The sequence below is a fragment of the Miscanthus floridulus genome, chromosome 8 (genome assembly GCF_019320115.1).
Source record: "Miscanthus floridulus cultivar M001 chromosome 8, ASM1932011v1, whole genome shotgun sequence".
Lineage (NCBI taxonomy): Eukaryota > Viridiplantae > Streptophyta > Magnoliopsida > Poales > Poaceae > Miscanthus > Miscanthus floridulus.
The window spans coordinates 81,957,237-81,972,697 of record NC_089587.1 but is presented as its reverse complement, the minus strand read 5'-3'; the positions used below and the strand labels follow the sequence as shown (position 1 = coordinate 81,972,697).

Sequence of the window (15,461 nt, the reverse complement as noted above, 5' to 3'; positions counted from 1 at the left end):
TGTCATAATACTAAGTGTTGCATCATTATTGCATGCATGTAGAGAACAAGTTGGTGGAGTTCATGACCGCGGGCGAGCAGGAGTATGAGTATTGGAGGTGGGGATGGTGGAGGTCTAAGCATCACACTGAGTCCGGGACTCAGGAGTGGGGTTTGGAGTCTAAGTTTGGACAGGGACCTAGACCCCTTGATAGGAGAGTGATGGGTTCATCTTGCTTGTGCCTAGGGTATAAGCGAGGCATGTGTTTCGAGGTACCCAGCTGGGATACATTGGTTGAATCGCCGTGTGATACAGTATGACTTGTCTATGATCTAGCACCGTAGTAAGAACTGGAAGATAAAAGATAGTGAAATGGATCTGATTGCTCAACTCTTGCTTGAAAGTAGAACATGTGCTTACATAGAATGGTTAGCTAATGAACTAATCATGACTGCTAATAAAACACATACATAAGGATTCACTGCTAGTAATGCTTTTTGCAAAAAGGAAACACAGCAAACTATAAAGCTTATCATATCCTTTGGAGTCGGGAAATTATTCTCACTAGTCGGGTAAGTCTTGCGAGTACATTATGTTGAAAGCGCAATCAAGCCTTAATTATGGGTTTTGATGATAATGACCACGCAATTAGAGAACTAATGGGATTTATCAAGATGATAAGCTGAGAATTTATATTCGAGGATGCTATATGAAACGGAGGAGCCCCTAATTATAAATGTAGATGGCTTCAAACTCAAAGGAGATTTAAATTCTTTTATATATTGAATTTGAGTATAGGAAAAGCCGTACTATAAAGGGGACCATAATGTTTAAGCTAATATGTGCTACCAAGTGCTCAAACAACCATATGTATCCTCAGATTCACAGCCAAAACAGTCTACACTTTGCTATTACCCTTGCTGTCTTGCGGGGTGCGAGCTCCGACTCGCCCAACCCCTTGGGTGTGAGCTCTATCTTGCCTAACCCCTTGGGTGCAGGCTTCATCTCGCCCGACCTTGAGGCCACGGGCTCCATCTCGCTCGACCCCTAGGTCACGGGCTTTGTCTCTCTTGACCTCGAGGCCACGTGCTCCATCTCGCCTGATCCCTTGGGTGCGGGCTCCATCTCACCTGACCTCAAGGCCACGGGCTCTGCCTTGCCCGACCTCGAGGCCACATGCTCCGTCTCACCCAACCCCTTGGTCGCGAGCTTCGTCTCGCCCGATCTCAAGGCCGCGAGCTCCGTCTTGTCTGACTCCTTAGGTGCGGGCTCCGTCTCGCCTGACCCATTGGTCATGGGCTTTGTCTCGCCCGACCTCGAGGCCGTGGGCTTTGTCTTGCCTAACCCCTTGGTTATGGGCTTCATCTCACCCGACCTCGAGGCCACGTGCTTTGTCTCGCCTGACCCCTTGGGTGCAGTGTATGTTGGGGGCTAGGGGTATATATACCTTTCTCTTTTCTCTCCAATGGTTATCTACGATTTAAGTGACCGTTGGGGGCTCAGGGTATATATACCTTTCTTCTTCCTTCCCAATAGTAACCAACCAGCTCTCTTCTTCCTCACTTCCGCACGCCCAAAATAGAGCAGGAGCTCTCTCTCACTCCATTGTTGACCTCAAGCCCCTAAGCAAATCCATTGATTTCCCCATCAATCCTTGAGGGATAAGTTTCCAAAACTCGATTAGAGAGCAGCTCTATTGATTCCCAAACTCTAAAGAGCACTTGGTTCATATTTTAGCCGATGGTTGTGTTTGTTACTCTTGGAGGTTGGCTCCTAGCCGGCTAGAGCGTCGCCTGTGGAGCTTGCCAACTTGTGTGGTAGCCCCGGGAGGTTTGTAACCACCTCTTGCAGCAAATATAACCACCTCTCATCTCAAGAGTTCACTCTGTTGACTTGAGAATGAGGTAGGGTCGCAAAGCCCTAAGTCTTAGTGGTATACCTCAACAACATAGACTTAGGCAAGTCTTGGTGGCGAGCTAAACCACAGGATAAATCCTTGTGTCATCTTGTGCTTGTGTTGCTACACTTGTGTTCTTATTGTTGTTGAGGTGATTTCTAGAGTGAGGCCGACCTACTTGTGTGTGGTGTTCCTACCACTTTTAGTTGTTGATCTGAGATATACTACCTTATAGGAAGCTAAGAAATTTACCCGATCTAAATTTTGTTGGGTAGATTTTGAACTGTGAACTAATCTCTCCTGCATGTGCGGTAGTGCCACTGTTTAGGGCGGCAGTGCCATGGGTGAATTTGACTTTGATTTGAGTTAAATTTTTACAGGCCTATTCACCCCCTCTAGGCGTATCAGAGATCCTACATATGTACATAGGGTTTATTTACCCCTGTTGTAGGTGTAGCTTGAGGAGTGGCTGTTGTGTGGAGAATTCTTCTGATGGGCACAGACGGATCCTTGTATCTTATCGTTAGATGTTTATTTCAATTCCGCTGTTTAAATTTCGTACTCTGAACTTGGTATTGTAATAGTGTATTTTCGAGAACTCTTGTTGTATAGAATGGACTAAGTATTGTAAACTCATTCTCATTATTGGATTCTGGGTGAAAAATATGGATTGTTTTGAGTTCTCTCTTGGGGTGTGCTCGACGGGACCGTCCGATGTAGCTTATTTTCGAGGTGCTTAGCGTCTAGTGGAAGACGAGCGTCTCCGGAAGCGTGCTATTTTGGACAGTTTTGCCAAAGACGTGACCATGCTCCGTCGTGCCACGGCGTCCTGGCGCTCGTCGGCCAACATCTCCACCGAGGTCGCCCCCTTCCTCCCTCTCCATCGCGCCTCCTGCCTACCGTGGCCGCTCGTCTTCCTCGTGGCACTTGCGACGTCCTCGCCTTGCTTTGGTGCTAGATGTGGCTGCCTCTTCGACCACTTCCTACACCATCCCATGGCACAACCCTCTGCCACAGGTGTACACAGCCGTGTAGCCCTCATGTTTGTTATGGCGTCGTGTTGTACCAGCTGCCTTGATGCGCCTCCGCCTCCTCACATAGATGCCTTTCGTGTCGCCATACTGATGGCCGGCTTGCTCGTGGATGATCTTGGATAGGAGCGGCATGGTGGCTTGGTGTAGCTGGGCTGCGCACGTAGCTACGCTCCCTTCGTGTGGCAAGCAGCAAAGAGATGTTGCGCGAAAACGCATGTTGCAACGTATGTTTCAATTGTTTCAGGTGTTTTAAAGGTATATTGCAAGTGTTTCGCATGGATGTTGTAAAAGTAAATCAGGATGTTGCATATGTTACAATGGCCATACACGTATGTTGCAAGAGTTTGTTCCAAATATTTCATCTGTTTCTCAGTCATATGTTGCAAGCTTTTTATCTAGATATGGCATATGTTTCACGCATATGTTGCAAGTGTTTTATCTAGTCGTTGCACATGCTTGCAACGACTTTCAAGTGTTTTTAGACTTATATTGCAAATGTTTCAGTTATTTTGGACGTATGTTGCATATGTTTTATCTAGATGTTGTAAAAGTAGATCGGGTGTTGCATATGTTGCAATGGGCCCCACTTCTCGATGCCCCCTGCTGTAGCTGCTAGGGCATCGTGCATGCGGTTCCAATGTGAAGCGAGCATGGGAAGCAGCCGGCGTAGGCACAGGCAGTCCCCGTGTGCTCGATACGGAGCAGGGTGCAGCCGGTCCCCACGTGTGCACAGGAAGCGGTGCTGAAGCGGGCAGTTCATGTGTGCGAGCGGATGGTACGGGTAGGTCGACGCATCCTCGAAACGCGAGCGCAGACATCCGTGCGCGCGCATCTCTCCAGACGTCCGGACGCTAACAACTGCCTAATAAAGATGAACATACATGCGTAGGCAATCGTCTAGTACGTTATTTGGGATGGCTTGTTTATAGCGTGAGGCTCTAAAATGCAGACACCTAGTTTACAGTACTCACTTCGTTCCGAATTATAAGTTGTTTTGATCTTTTGGTACATCTATTTTTCTATGAATATAGATATAATAATATGTCTAGATACATATATAGCAAAATGTGCGGAAAAAAAATCAAAGCGAGTTATAATTTAAAACGCATGGAGTAATACAGTATACTCGTACTAGTGGGCCTATATAATAACATTTAAAATGGGTCAGGCGAGACTGCAATTAAGCAGCTGAGGGTGGTTGGGCCCAGCATAATTTGTCAACAGGTCCAGTTCTCCCCACTCGGCGCCAAAGCAAAAATTTAGGCCTCGTTTACATTGCAAGTTTTTTTACTCTCTTTTTATCATATCAAATTTTTGAACACATATATGGAGTATTAAATATAGATTAAAAAATAATTAATTACACAGGTTAATTGTAAATTACGAGACGAATTTTTTAAACCTAGTTAGACTATAATTAAACAATAATTATCAAATACCAACAAAAGTTCCTAACCTCAGTCTAAACCAGGCCTTAGCGTGGCTTCCGAAACTCTCGCGCCAGATTTTCGGCTTTCGACTTTCTGAGGACATCGCGCCCAAGCAGCCCAAAAGATTGAAATTCAAGCAATCAAGACGCTCGAAACTGAAGCCATGTTGATGTTTCCAGCACAGTGAGGAATCGCTGAACGGCTCGCATTTTGCTCCGTGCCAAATCTCATCTCCCACCAAGGCAACCTCAAGTTCAGAAACTGGAAATTAAACCCAAACAGAATGCAGAGAACTTTGCGTTTGGAGAAGCCGAGTTCAGTAGAGAAATTGGAAGTGACGCGGACAATTTGAAACTGATGCGAAGTGGGGGCGAAGTTTTGAATGCTACAGTGAACAAATCACTCGCAAGAAACCATGTTTACAACACAGCGAAGAACGGGCGTTTTGCTGTACTAAATCTCAATCTCCCAACAAGCCACCTCGAGTTCAGAAAATGGAAATTGACAACAGGCCGCAGGAAGATGATAACAGGACACGAAATTTTCGAGTCAGCGGCAAATACATGTTCAGAACGAAAGCAAAATTCAGTGAAATACAAGGATAGATTTCACATATATTTGCAATCAGAAATTGCAAATATGAACAGCCACAGTACCACACCAGGTTACTTCTTACATAAATCAGACGACTAGAGATGAACAAAGAGCAGACGCAGGGGCAACTACCGCCGCTGCAACACACGACCACACTACTACTTCATGATTCCTGAACGGAACTGAGGCAGATCCCATCGCTCGCCTAGGAGCTGGTGAACTTGGTGACGGCCTTGGTGCCCTCGGAGACGGCGTGCTTGGCGAGCTCGCCGGGGAGGACGAGGCGGACCGAGGTCTGGATCTCGCGGGACGTGATGGTGGGCTTCTTGTTGTAGCGCGCCAGCTTGGCCGCCTCCGCCGCCAGCTTCTCGAAGATGTCGTTGATGAAGGAGTTCATGATGGACATGGCCTTGGACGAGATGCCGATGTCCGGGTGCACCTGCTTCAGCACCTTGAAGATGTAGATCTTGTACGACTCCACCGACTTCTTCGCCTTCTTCTTGCCCTTCTTCTCGCCGCCCTCCTTGCCGGCGGATTTGCCGGCCGGGAGCCGCTTCTCGGCCTTCGGCTTCTTACCCGCCGGGGCCTTCTCCGCCTTCTCCGTCGCCGGCTCCTCCTCCGCCGGCTTCTTCGCGGCGGGCTTCTTCTCGGCCTTGGGTGCCATCGGGATCGGGCGGTGGGTTCGGGATCGAGCTTCTTCTCGGCGGGCTGGGTGTGGCCGTGGGTGCTTGGGGATATATTGTTGCTGGGGCGCGGCTTTATAGGGGGTGGGAGGTGAGACGCGATTGGTGGGAGGGTGCGAGCCGCGGATCGCTGGCGTGGAGGGGTGCGATGGGGTTCGGCCGTTCCGGTGGACGAACGGGATGCAGATCGACGCGGATCGCTGAGGTGGCTCGGGCGGGAAAGGGTGGAGGGAGCGTCGCGGATCGGTGACGTGGAGGATGAGGGCCCAGACGTCGGTGGGAGGCGGTGAAGTGTGCACCTGGCGGGAGTTTTGATTTGTCTGTTTTTTCTTTTGGCGCCGATGATTGTAGGCTCCGGTAGTCCGGTTGGTATACTACGACATACGACTTACGAGTACCAAATGCGAAAAAATGGGAGGGCTCGCCACTGCCCACCCGGCGTGGAAATACGAAATTAAACATAGTACACATGCACTAAAAATAACTTCATTAGTTTGTCATATACGTTATATATTCAAAAATGAGAAAATATAATGTCAACATGCAACCCGTGTATTTTTTGTGGCATTTTGTGACGCCCACAAACCCTCCAACAAAATGCCCACAGGGCAATACCATATGAGAGGGCCTCCGTTTAGCAAAATTGAGTACTAACTTTGAATCCAAAATAACATCTAAATATGTGCGTAAATCTGAGTCATCCTCACTGACACTGTATATAGGACAAACGGGAGCAGCTGTATAAATAGGAACCAAAAATTAACACCCAAACTTAGGATGTAGCGAAGTCTAGAACCTCAAGATATTTCTTTGGACGTTTCGGAGGTCCGGACTTCCGGGCATAAGTCCATAAGTTATTAGCATAGACCACGAACATGAAAATCATAGATCAAGAATTGTTTAAATTTTGCATGTGACCTGTACACAAAGTACTTCCAACAACTATTCCCACCGCAGATCAACAACACATCAAAAAACACATATGCCTCGTATGTCGATCCAGCTACCATGAGCAAATTTATCCAATCTTCAACAAATGGCACCGGTAGAAAGCGAGATGGGAACCAATCAACTCATATCGTAAGAGGAATACCGAATCACACGTACACGCAAGGATTTGCTTGGGAACCACTTGTGGGAAAAAGCATAGGCAATGACAAGGAAGCAGTCCACTGTAAATACGAAAATAAAAAAGGTGCGAGCCAACAAAGTTGGGGAGGTTCTAAATCCCCACCAATTTCACTCTCTAATAGATAGATTCGGGAGATCAAAGTCTCACCCGTCAAATATTTCAGATCCCTCTCTTAACCCCAGAAGGAGAAGAACAAGCACCACAAGAGGGAGAGGGAGCTCGGGATGCTCTTTTTGGGCTGGCTGGAACACTTTGGAAAATGTCCCCAAAGCTGTATATTATCACAAAGAAGTCCCTAGACACCTAACCAAACACATAAGCAATATTTTGCATAAATGTAATTGCTCAAATAAGCCTCAAATGGTGTCAATAGGAGTTGTAGCATCACAGACACCAAGGTTTAGCAACCAACAAATCACATCGTATAAAATCAATATAAAAAGGCATAATTGAACCTTCTCTTTATATATACTAGTAAAATAAAACATGGAATTAATTAAACGTGCGAAATGTTATCATAGTACAAATATTCCTAATCCTACTCAAATACTCTCAACATACTAGAGAAGTTAAACCAAATGTAATATAGAAACATCATAATACCTCCATATTCTTACCTTAATATTTGGTCGATCATAATTTTGCTTTTTAGGTCATGCTACCTTCTGGAGTGGGGTCAATGGGGAGGTCATCACTTGATGGTGGTGTGGTTTTCAAGAAGGGGTTCTTGATGACCATTTGGACGAACTCAGGCCCCCCATCCGGCCATGACATGGGTGCTCCGGACCCTTTTGCAGCAGCCCCTTTAGCGTCTGTTTTGGGGACCTTGGCATACCCCTTGGTGGCTGCTTCAGGCGCCTTGGCGGACGCATCCCCCTTAGTTTCTTCTTTGTGGTCCTTGGCAGACCCTTTGGTGGCTACATCGGTTGCCGTGGTGGGCGCATCCCCCTTAGCTTCTGCTTTGTGGTCCTTCGCAGACCCCTTGGTGGCGGCTTCGGGCGCCTTGGCGGCTGCATCCCCTTCTTTGGTTGCTTCGTCCTCCTTGGCTATTGTGCTCGTTGGAGATTTGGTAGCATAGACTAATGGTGTCGCCACCGCGGCGACATAGACCGCTAGAATGAACAATGTGACAATGAGGTTGTGCGCCATTGTCTATTGAAGTGTCTTCTGATAGCAAATCACTCAATGGTATGAGAGACGGGTGTGGTGTGTTTTTATTTAGATTTAGATAAGGTGATGCCTTGCTAACGAATAACACGAGTGTGTGTACAAAAGTTATGAAGCCGAGTAAGACTGCGAGAATGGCGGCACGCCACAACTGACATAATTTCATTTGTGGTCATGCGCGCCATGTGTCATGGCTGAGGTTATTTTTTGGTGAATCCACACTTCACGCTCATGCAGTCTATTGGGGACGTAGTCTATAAGAAATTTGGTTGGTTCTTCTAACCTCGTGCATGTATGCTAGAATGTTCATGCAAATGCATGCTGTGTCATTTAGCATAGTAGATATAAAAGTTAATACATGGAAACTGGTTGAGTGGCATCAATACTACGAATTTCATGCGTTACAAACAACCCAAGATATGGATGTGTTTTGTGTGTGATGTCATATTTTGGCCTAGTACTAGCTATAATATTATCATTGGAATTAGACATGTATGTTCCAACTTTTGATTTTGCATTTTGGTGCTTAAAGCAAAGCTGAAATGGCATGTCCAATTCTTTAATCTTCTTTTTCATAATACAAAATGCTTTTGGTGCCATTAAAATCTGCAACATGGGCTGTAAGCAAGTGCTGTATGCGTTACTATACAATAAGGAATGATCCACCTGATAAATACATGATGTTTGATGCAACGGATTGGCATAACGTGGAGATTAGCAAATAGCAAAGTACTACAAGTTTCAATAATAACAATGTATATGTTAATATGATTTTCACACTATGAAAATACTACACATGACTAGCTAGTCCATAGTTTTATAGGATAATCAAAAGTATAAATTTTAGACTAGAGAGAAATAATTGAGTAATGATCGAGCCACTAGGTGCTATAGCATCCACTATAAGTTTCGAATTACTTTTTTTTAAAGGAGAAGTTTCAGATTACTCGGGTTGGGTTATTATCACCGTGGGCGCACTTATGTCACAGACATTGCACATTCGTTTTGTATCAAATTGAAAAGTAAAAAACGGCTAGGAGATTTGTCGGCTAGGAGATAAAGGTGCAATACCTTCAGTCCATAAGATGGCAATTAGCACAGCTGAGGTTTCACTTCAATTTCAATATCTGATATTGAGAAGCTTGATTTTTCTAAAGGAAAACAACACTATTTCGAACAAATTAAAACCCATATGCAAAAGTTGATCTTTGATTGTGAATCGGTTTAGTGTGGATCCATCCCACACTCGAGGATGCAATAGATCCAAATTGAAGTTAAAGGATTTCAGCATTTCCACTTCCGACTTTGGATCTAGAACCAAGATTTCAAGTCAGTTGTTCAAAGTTTGTGTAACGCCCAAGATAATCGCAACACTTGTTTGTTTGTTTGCGTCTCTAAATTCTAACCCACCTTTTAAAAAAGAATTATAGTCCCATATTCTATTTAATGTCGTGGCGTCAGTTGGCCGTGCATATATAGCAGTGGCTATCTTGTATGCTTGGCAGAAGTTTGGGCGTTGATGGTTCATCGGTTTGGTGACCAGTTTAAGTTTGGGTAGTTTGTTGTTGTAGTGGCTAGAGAGCTGAATGTAGTGGCTTGTGGTACGCACACATGTTGTTGTTTACCGGACCGGTTGCTGAGTTAAAGTTGCTATTGTAACTTTTTCACCCCTATATAGGTAACCTCCTCATGATTACTTGTTTGTATTTTCTTCTACACCAATAAAAATAAGCATTGATAGTGCTGGTTTGTTTAAAAAGAAACAGGAATAATCCAATCCGAAGAACTCATGTCCCAGGAGAACTTGCAGACAAATCCCAACAGAGACAGTGCCTATTAAATGATTATACAGATTGATTCATTTCAGAAGCTGGTTATACAAGTTGTTTAATTGCACAATGCCCGGCGCGTTACATTATTATACAAGTTGCTTAATTTCAGAAATCCGATGTCGATATATAGCCTGATACAAACTGATTATACATAATGTGTGGCATTGCTCATTCAAAAAACTGAAAAATGATATCATCACCAAAAAAATTAAAGGGCGTAGCACGTATTATATTGGGTGACACATATTACATATACATGAACAAATTTAATAAAATAGGAAAGAGAGGAAACAACAACAAAATAACAATTAGGCAAGCGCATTCCAGCATGCGTTTGCCGCGCGCACCCATGCACACACACGTCATCAGGGTGCAGCACATTATTCCAGAGAATCAAGAGCGAAATAAATAGTTTTGCCGGGTCGGATAGATCATCGGAGCGAGATTTCTGCCGGGCGGCTAGTCGGAAGAGCTGCTGCTGGAGGGTGCCTCCGACGAGTCCGGCGACGAGGCGGAGTCGGGCCCGGGAGCGGGAGCGGGCGCGTCGGCCTCCGGTGCATCGGCGGACTTCATGGACCTGCCCTCGACGACGTCGACGCGCGCCGCGCCCGCGAACGGCGCCACTGCGACGGCGGCCAGGAGGAGCACGACGAGGAACACGCAGGCGCGGGCCATTGCGACGCTGCTGCTGCTGCTGCCTTCTTTGCCTTGGCGGCTTGGTGGCGGTGCAGTGGTTGCTTCTTGCGTTGCTTTGCTGTGTGTTGCGATTGCGATGACGGGTGCGGGGCGGGGCGCGCATTGTTTATATACGAAGACCGTGTGGCTATTTTTAGGGGAGGACGTTTCTTCAGGCGCGCCAAGCTCCTTGTGTCGCGTCTCGCGTGGTCGCGCATGACCCTCGCACGACTCGGACGGCCGGGGTCACGCATGCAGGAGTCTCGGCCATCCGCCACACGCCCAAACGGACTAGTGCGAAGAAACAGAGAAGCCACACGCTGCAGCCAGTGGTTATAGATGGCCAAAGCAGCGTCACCGAGTATGGCACGCGCTCGATGAGGCACGGCCCTATGAGGCTATGAGTAGTCAGGTCAGTAATCTTATTAGTTATTACTAATCGTGCCGTGTCATGTCTGCAGTCTGCCTACGGGCTACGTCTTCAGCTTAGGCACGGCCAACAGAGCCACGCAGTAATGTACTCCCTCCATAAAAAAAATACAATTATAGAAAACGTGTCAATCAAATGAGCTCAATTTTGATTAAGTTTTATTAGTAAATTATATTAACATTTATGTCTCAAAATAAATATATTACAAAAATATATTCGATAACTAATCTAATGGTAATTATTTTGTTTCATAAGTGTTAATACTTTTGCATATAATTTTAGTTAAAATTGAAATGATTTGACTTCTCCAAAGGTGAGAATTGTATTTTTTTTATGGACGGAGGAAGTAGATCTCGTTGAAAAATTGATATATATTCACAGAGATGAGTAAGGCGCGAGGTTATTAAATTCTCGATGTAGACCAATACGTCCATTCTATTTAACATAAATTTTGCTTTTCAATCCTCTCTCTATCATGGGAGATTCTCTTGGTTCCCATGAAAGTGCATGACTCGGCTGGCTACAAGCCTACAACGTGGACTCAAGCAGTGGCTTGTGCTTTAGACCATCTCAAACAATAACATTCAAAATACAAGATCTATTTGACCTTTAGGTAGTGCTACAGTCAAAGGGTTTAATACACATTTGACATCTTCTCCAACAACAGGACCGAAAAGAGAATCATTTCTGCAAATGAGTTTCTAGGAGAGATGATGCTCATATTTAGGTTGTGTCTATCAGGCAACTCAAAATGAGTCTCTCGTATAGATAGTCTGCAGGAGCTTGATTTTGGGTCTCTGTTACCCATTTTGAGTTTGGGTGTCCATATGGGCCTCCTTGTTGGAGACAGTCTTATGCGTGGTAAATCTAGCAACCCGCAAGGCCACTAGCAAAGCTGAGCTGGATGCATTGCGCGGATGTGGACTCTAGTACTATTAGCCATAGCATTGGACGTGGCCTTAGTCGCATCGAGCCGTCCTGTAGGCCCGGTGAAACATCCCCTAGTCACGGAGATGAGGCAGGAGGCTAAGGAAATAAAGGGGGGGGGTGATTGAACCCCAAGTCCAATTAGGATGGGATGGTTTGAGCTTGCCAAGATAGAGGCTCAAGACGAACAAGGTGCATCGACTGCTTGAAAAGTTAGATATCGACTAGTTAGTCTTTGAAGCCAAGTAAATCATGCTGATCTAATCACCTTGTAACAAACTAGCAAACCGTATATCATATTATTTGGCATTCCATCTGTAACCTTACACCCGGACTATATAAGAGGAGGTGTGGTGGTCTGGGGGAGCAGCGGTAGGGCATGGTGGAGCGGCAGAGGTGGCGTGACAAGGCTCCGAGGAACAGAGGCGGGCCGTGGTGAAGCCAACAGGTCCTGATGTCGAGTTGCAGCTCCTTGTCCGCCGAATTTGGTGCCAAACTGCTCGCCCGCAAGATCCAACAACACCAGATGATCTCGCAAGAAAGGAGGCAATGTCGCACAACCTCACAAGAGCGGAGGCGGCGTCAGATAACCTCCAAGGAGTGGAGGTGTCGTGGCGTTGGCAGGAGCGGAGCGGATGGGGTTAGTCGGAGCTCAACGAAGCGGCGTGGAGGGCGTGGGTTGCGATGAGATGGGAAGAGATGGAAGAGGAGTTGGGTAGTCCAATTTTTTAAATAATATATGGGGCCCACTTATAGATCTAAGGGCATGTTTGGATTTCCTCTTCGAGCTCTAAAATTTAGAGCTAAAGCTCCAAACAAGTAGTCTAAAGTTAGTTATAAACTTTAGCCCACCTCACATTAAAGCGTTAGAGCTCAAAATGGAGCTAAAGTGCTCTAAAACTTTTAGAGCTCTAAAGTTTATAGGAGGGATCCAAACATGCCCTAAAAGTACCGGTTATAAACATTGGGGGCAATTTAACACATGGTGTTACATCTTAGTATAGAAATGGAGTTGGTTCTAAAAGTACCGGTTATAAACATTGGGGGCAATTTAACACATGATGTTACATCTTAGTATAGAAATGGGGTTGGTTCTATACATTGGAGATGCCCTAATGAAAAAGCAGCCACAATCTGGCCAACACACACACACACACACACACACACACACACACACACACACAAACAAAGAAACTGATATGTGCTTTCCCCCAAACCGAAACCCAAGATGTTGGCTGCTCTAAAATCCTCGCCCGACGACGCTAGAAAGTACTTAGCAGAGCAAAGGTATCAAGCAACCTCTTAAATCTTAATTGTATCTGTATGAATAATGAATAAAAATAACACCTTATGATTAGAGATAGTTGCGCAATGGGCACCTTGATCGATCAGCCATCAGTCCAACAAATTGAAAATTTTCTCTTATCGCACCATGGGCGCTCAGTACATATGAAAAATTGAAAAGGAATGATGAAAAAGGTAAAGGAAAAACTCCATATTAAAATGAACGCTCAGCACCCAATGAACGTTCAAACCACCATATGTATCATCGTCGTCAGGTGCACACCGTTATTACAAGGAAGGAAGGAAGGAATGAACTGATCCATGCCGCCATATATACACTCGTCTCGAGGACGAGGAGCGAGCATGCCGGCCAAGAATCTTGCTCGTACATAGATAGGTCTCTGGACCGGCGCCGGTTACGCATTGGAACTCGACGACGGTGCTTTCGAGGAGTCTGGGGACGAGGCGGCGTCGGGCCCCAGGGCGGGCATGTCGGAGGCCGGTGCGTCGGCGGACGATAGGTCCCTGCCCTCGTCGGTGGCGATGTCGCGTGCCTCCCCCACGCACGGCGCCACCGTGACAGCGGCCAGGAGGAGCGCGGCAATGAGGACCATGGTGCAGGCGTGGGGCATTGCTACTGGCTGCTGCTGCTCTTGCTACGTCTTGGTGATGGAGGTGGTGGTTGCTCACTTGCTCTGCGTGTCGAGGTGGTGTGTTGCCGGGCTGGGGCCATGCGCGGCGGTGGGGCTTAGAGCAAGTATAATAGTAGGCTATAAGGTAGCTGGATGCTGAGCTGGAGGAGAAAAAAGATGAGAGAGAAGAGAAGCAGGATGTAAGTTTATGGCCGGCTTAGACATAAGAACTGAGAAACTTTGTGAGAGAGATAAGTGGACCATGTATTAATAGTGAAGAGCTAACTATTATATAGGTGGACTAAGAGAAAACTACAAAGATTCTTAGAGCAACTGAATGGATCTAACAATGCCTAGAGGGGAGGTGAATAGGCATATCTAAAAATTAACTACAAATGCTAAGTTCAAATTTGTCAGTCAATGTCCGAAGTCCTGGTAGTTTGGGTCGGAACTCCCGACGTCGTCAGAAGTCCCAACGCTTACGTGAACTACAAAAGCAGTGCCAAATTTAACTTTGCGGATAAATAATCTTACAACCCCACTTACTAGTAGTTTGGTGAAGATGTTGGGTCACTCCCTTGACTCCGAAATGCCTCCAAACCGTAGATCGAGTCCAAACCCTAAAATAAAGTTCGGGAGATAGAGAGACAAACAAATACAAGTAATCTCGAGCAAACACAACAACAAGCACATGGGACATAAAGATTTATCCTGAGGTTTGGCAACCCCACAAAGGAGCTCCTATGTCCTCATTGTTGAGGAGACCACAAAGGTCAGAGTCTCCTTCACCTCCTTGCCTCTCTCAAAGCAACCACAAAGGCCACTTGAGCTTTCCACTAACAAATAAAGGCTAATACAAATTTCCCAGGGCTCTTCCACAAGATGGAAGCTCTTGGGCAACACCTAGCCGGCTAGGGGCAAAGCCTCAAGAGTAATAGATGCAAATCCAACCGGCTTGACGAAGAAATCAAGTGCTCAAGCTTGCCAAAGTGGTTCTCTCACTTAATCCACTCTCCTTTCACTCAAAACCCTAGGGGAATCAAAGATTGGAGCAAAGGGGAGAGGAGAGGGGTGCCTTGAATGCTTGGGAGCTGTTGAGCACGAAGGTTTGTAAGCTATAAATCAGTTTGTACCGGTTAGAAGTAAGGAGAGGTCTATTTATACTCATAGTAGAAATCTAACCGTTCAGATCTACGTCAGAAGTTTCGACACAGATCTCGGGACTTCTGACCTTAACAGAAAACACTATTCATGTAGGGTCAAAAGTCCGCACGAGCAAGTCAATGTTGCGGTTGGGACTCCCGACATACGTCGGGACTTCCGACGGGCGCAGTCAGCCAGCCAGCAAAACCCTAGGTGTTGGGACTCCTGACTTGGGTCAGGACTTCCGACTGTCGGGAGTTCTGACTCACATCAGGACTTCCGATGGCCACGGTCACCGCGCAGACTAAGTGACTGGGCGTCAGGACTTCCGACATGAGTCATGACTTCCGATGGTTGGGAGTTCTGTCTTATGTCGGGACTTCCGACGGCCACGGTCACCACATAGGCTAAGTGACTAGGCGTCAGGACTTCTGTCATAAGTCATGACTTCCGACGGTCGGGAGTTCTGACTTACGTCAGGACTTCCGACACCAACAGTCACCGAAAAATATTCTACGTGCTCATGGAGTGCTAGAGTGTCTCTCTTTTGATTTTATTTTTATGCTTGAGCACTCTATCTTCCTCAGACCAACTAAGTTTGCATCCCTCTTTATAGTGTGGC

General features: G+C 46.1%; 2 protein-coding genes across 2 annotated transcripts; both read right to left on the bottom strand.

Moving 5' to 3' along the window:
- Positions 1 to 4,867: 4,867 nt before the first annotated feature.
- Positions 4,868 to 5,666, bottom strand: LOC136472767 (histone H2B.3-like). The gene has a single exon (XM_066470474.1). It carries the CDS (start codon positions 5,596 to 5,598, stop codon positions 5,140 to 5,142), a length of 459 nt encoding a protein of 152 aa, XP_066326571.1. The 5' UTR covers positions 5,599 to 5,666; the 3' UTR covers positions 4,868 to 5,139.
- Positions 5,667 to 6,254: 588 nt separating this feature from the next.
- Positions 6,255 to 7,960, bottom strand: LOC136472766 (uncharacterized). Its single transcript, XM_066470473.1, has 2 exons — positions 7,367 to 7,960; positions 6,255 to 6,354 (listed from the first exon to the last, which is right to left on the bottom strand). The coding sequence occupies exon 1, from the start codon at positions 7,896 to 7,898 to the stop codon at positions 7,398 to 7,400; it is 501 nt and encodes a 166-aa protein (XP_066326570.1). The 5' UTR covers positions 7,899 to 7,960; the 3' UTR covers positions 6,255 to 6,354; positions 7,367 to 7,397.
- Between the last annotated feature and the right edge of the window lie 7,501 nt (positions 7,961 to 15,461).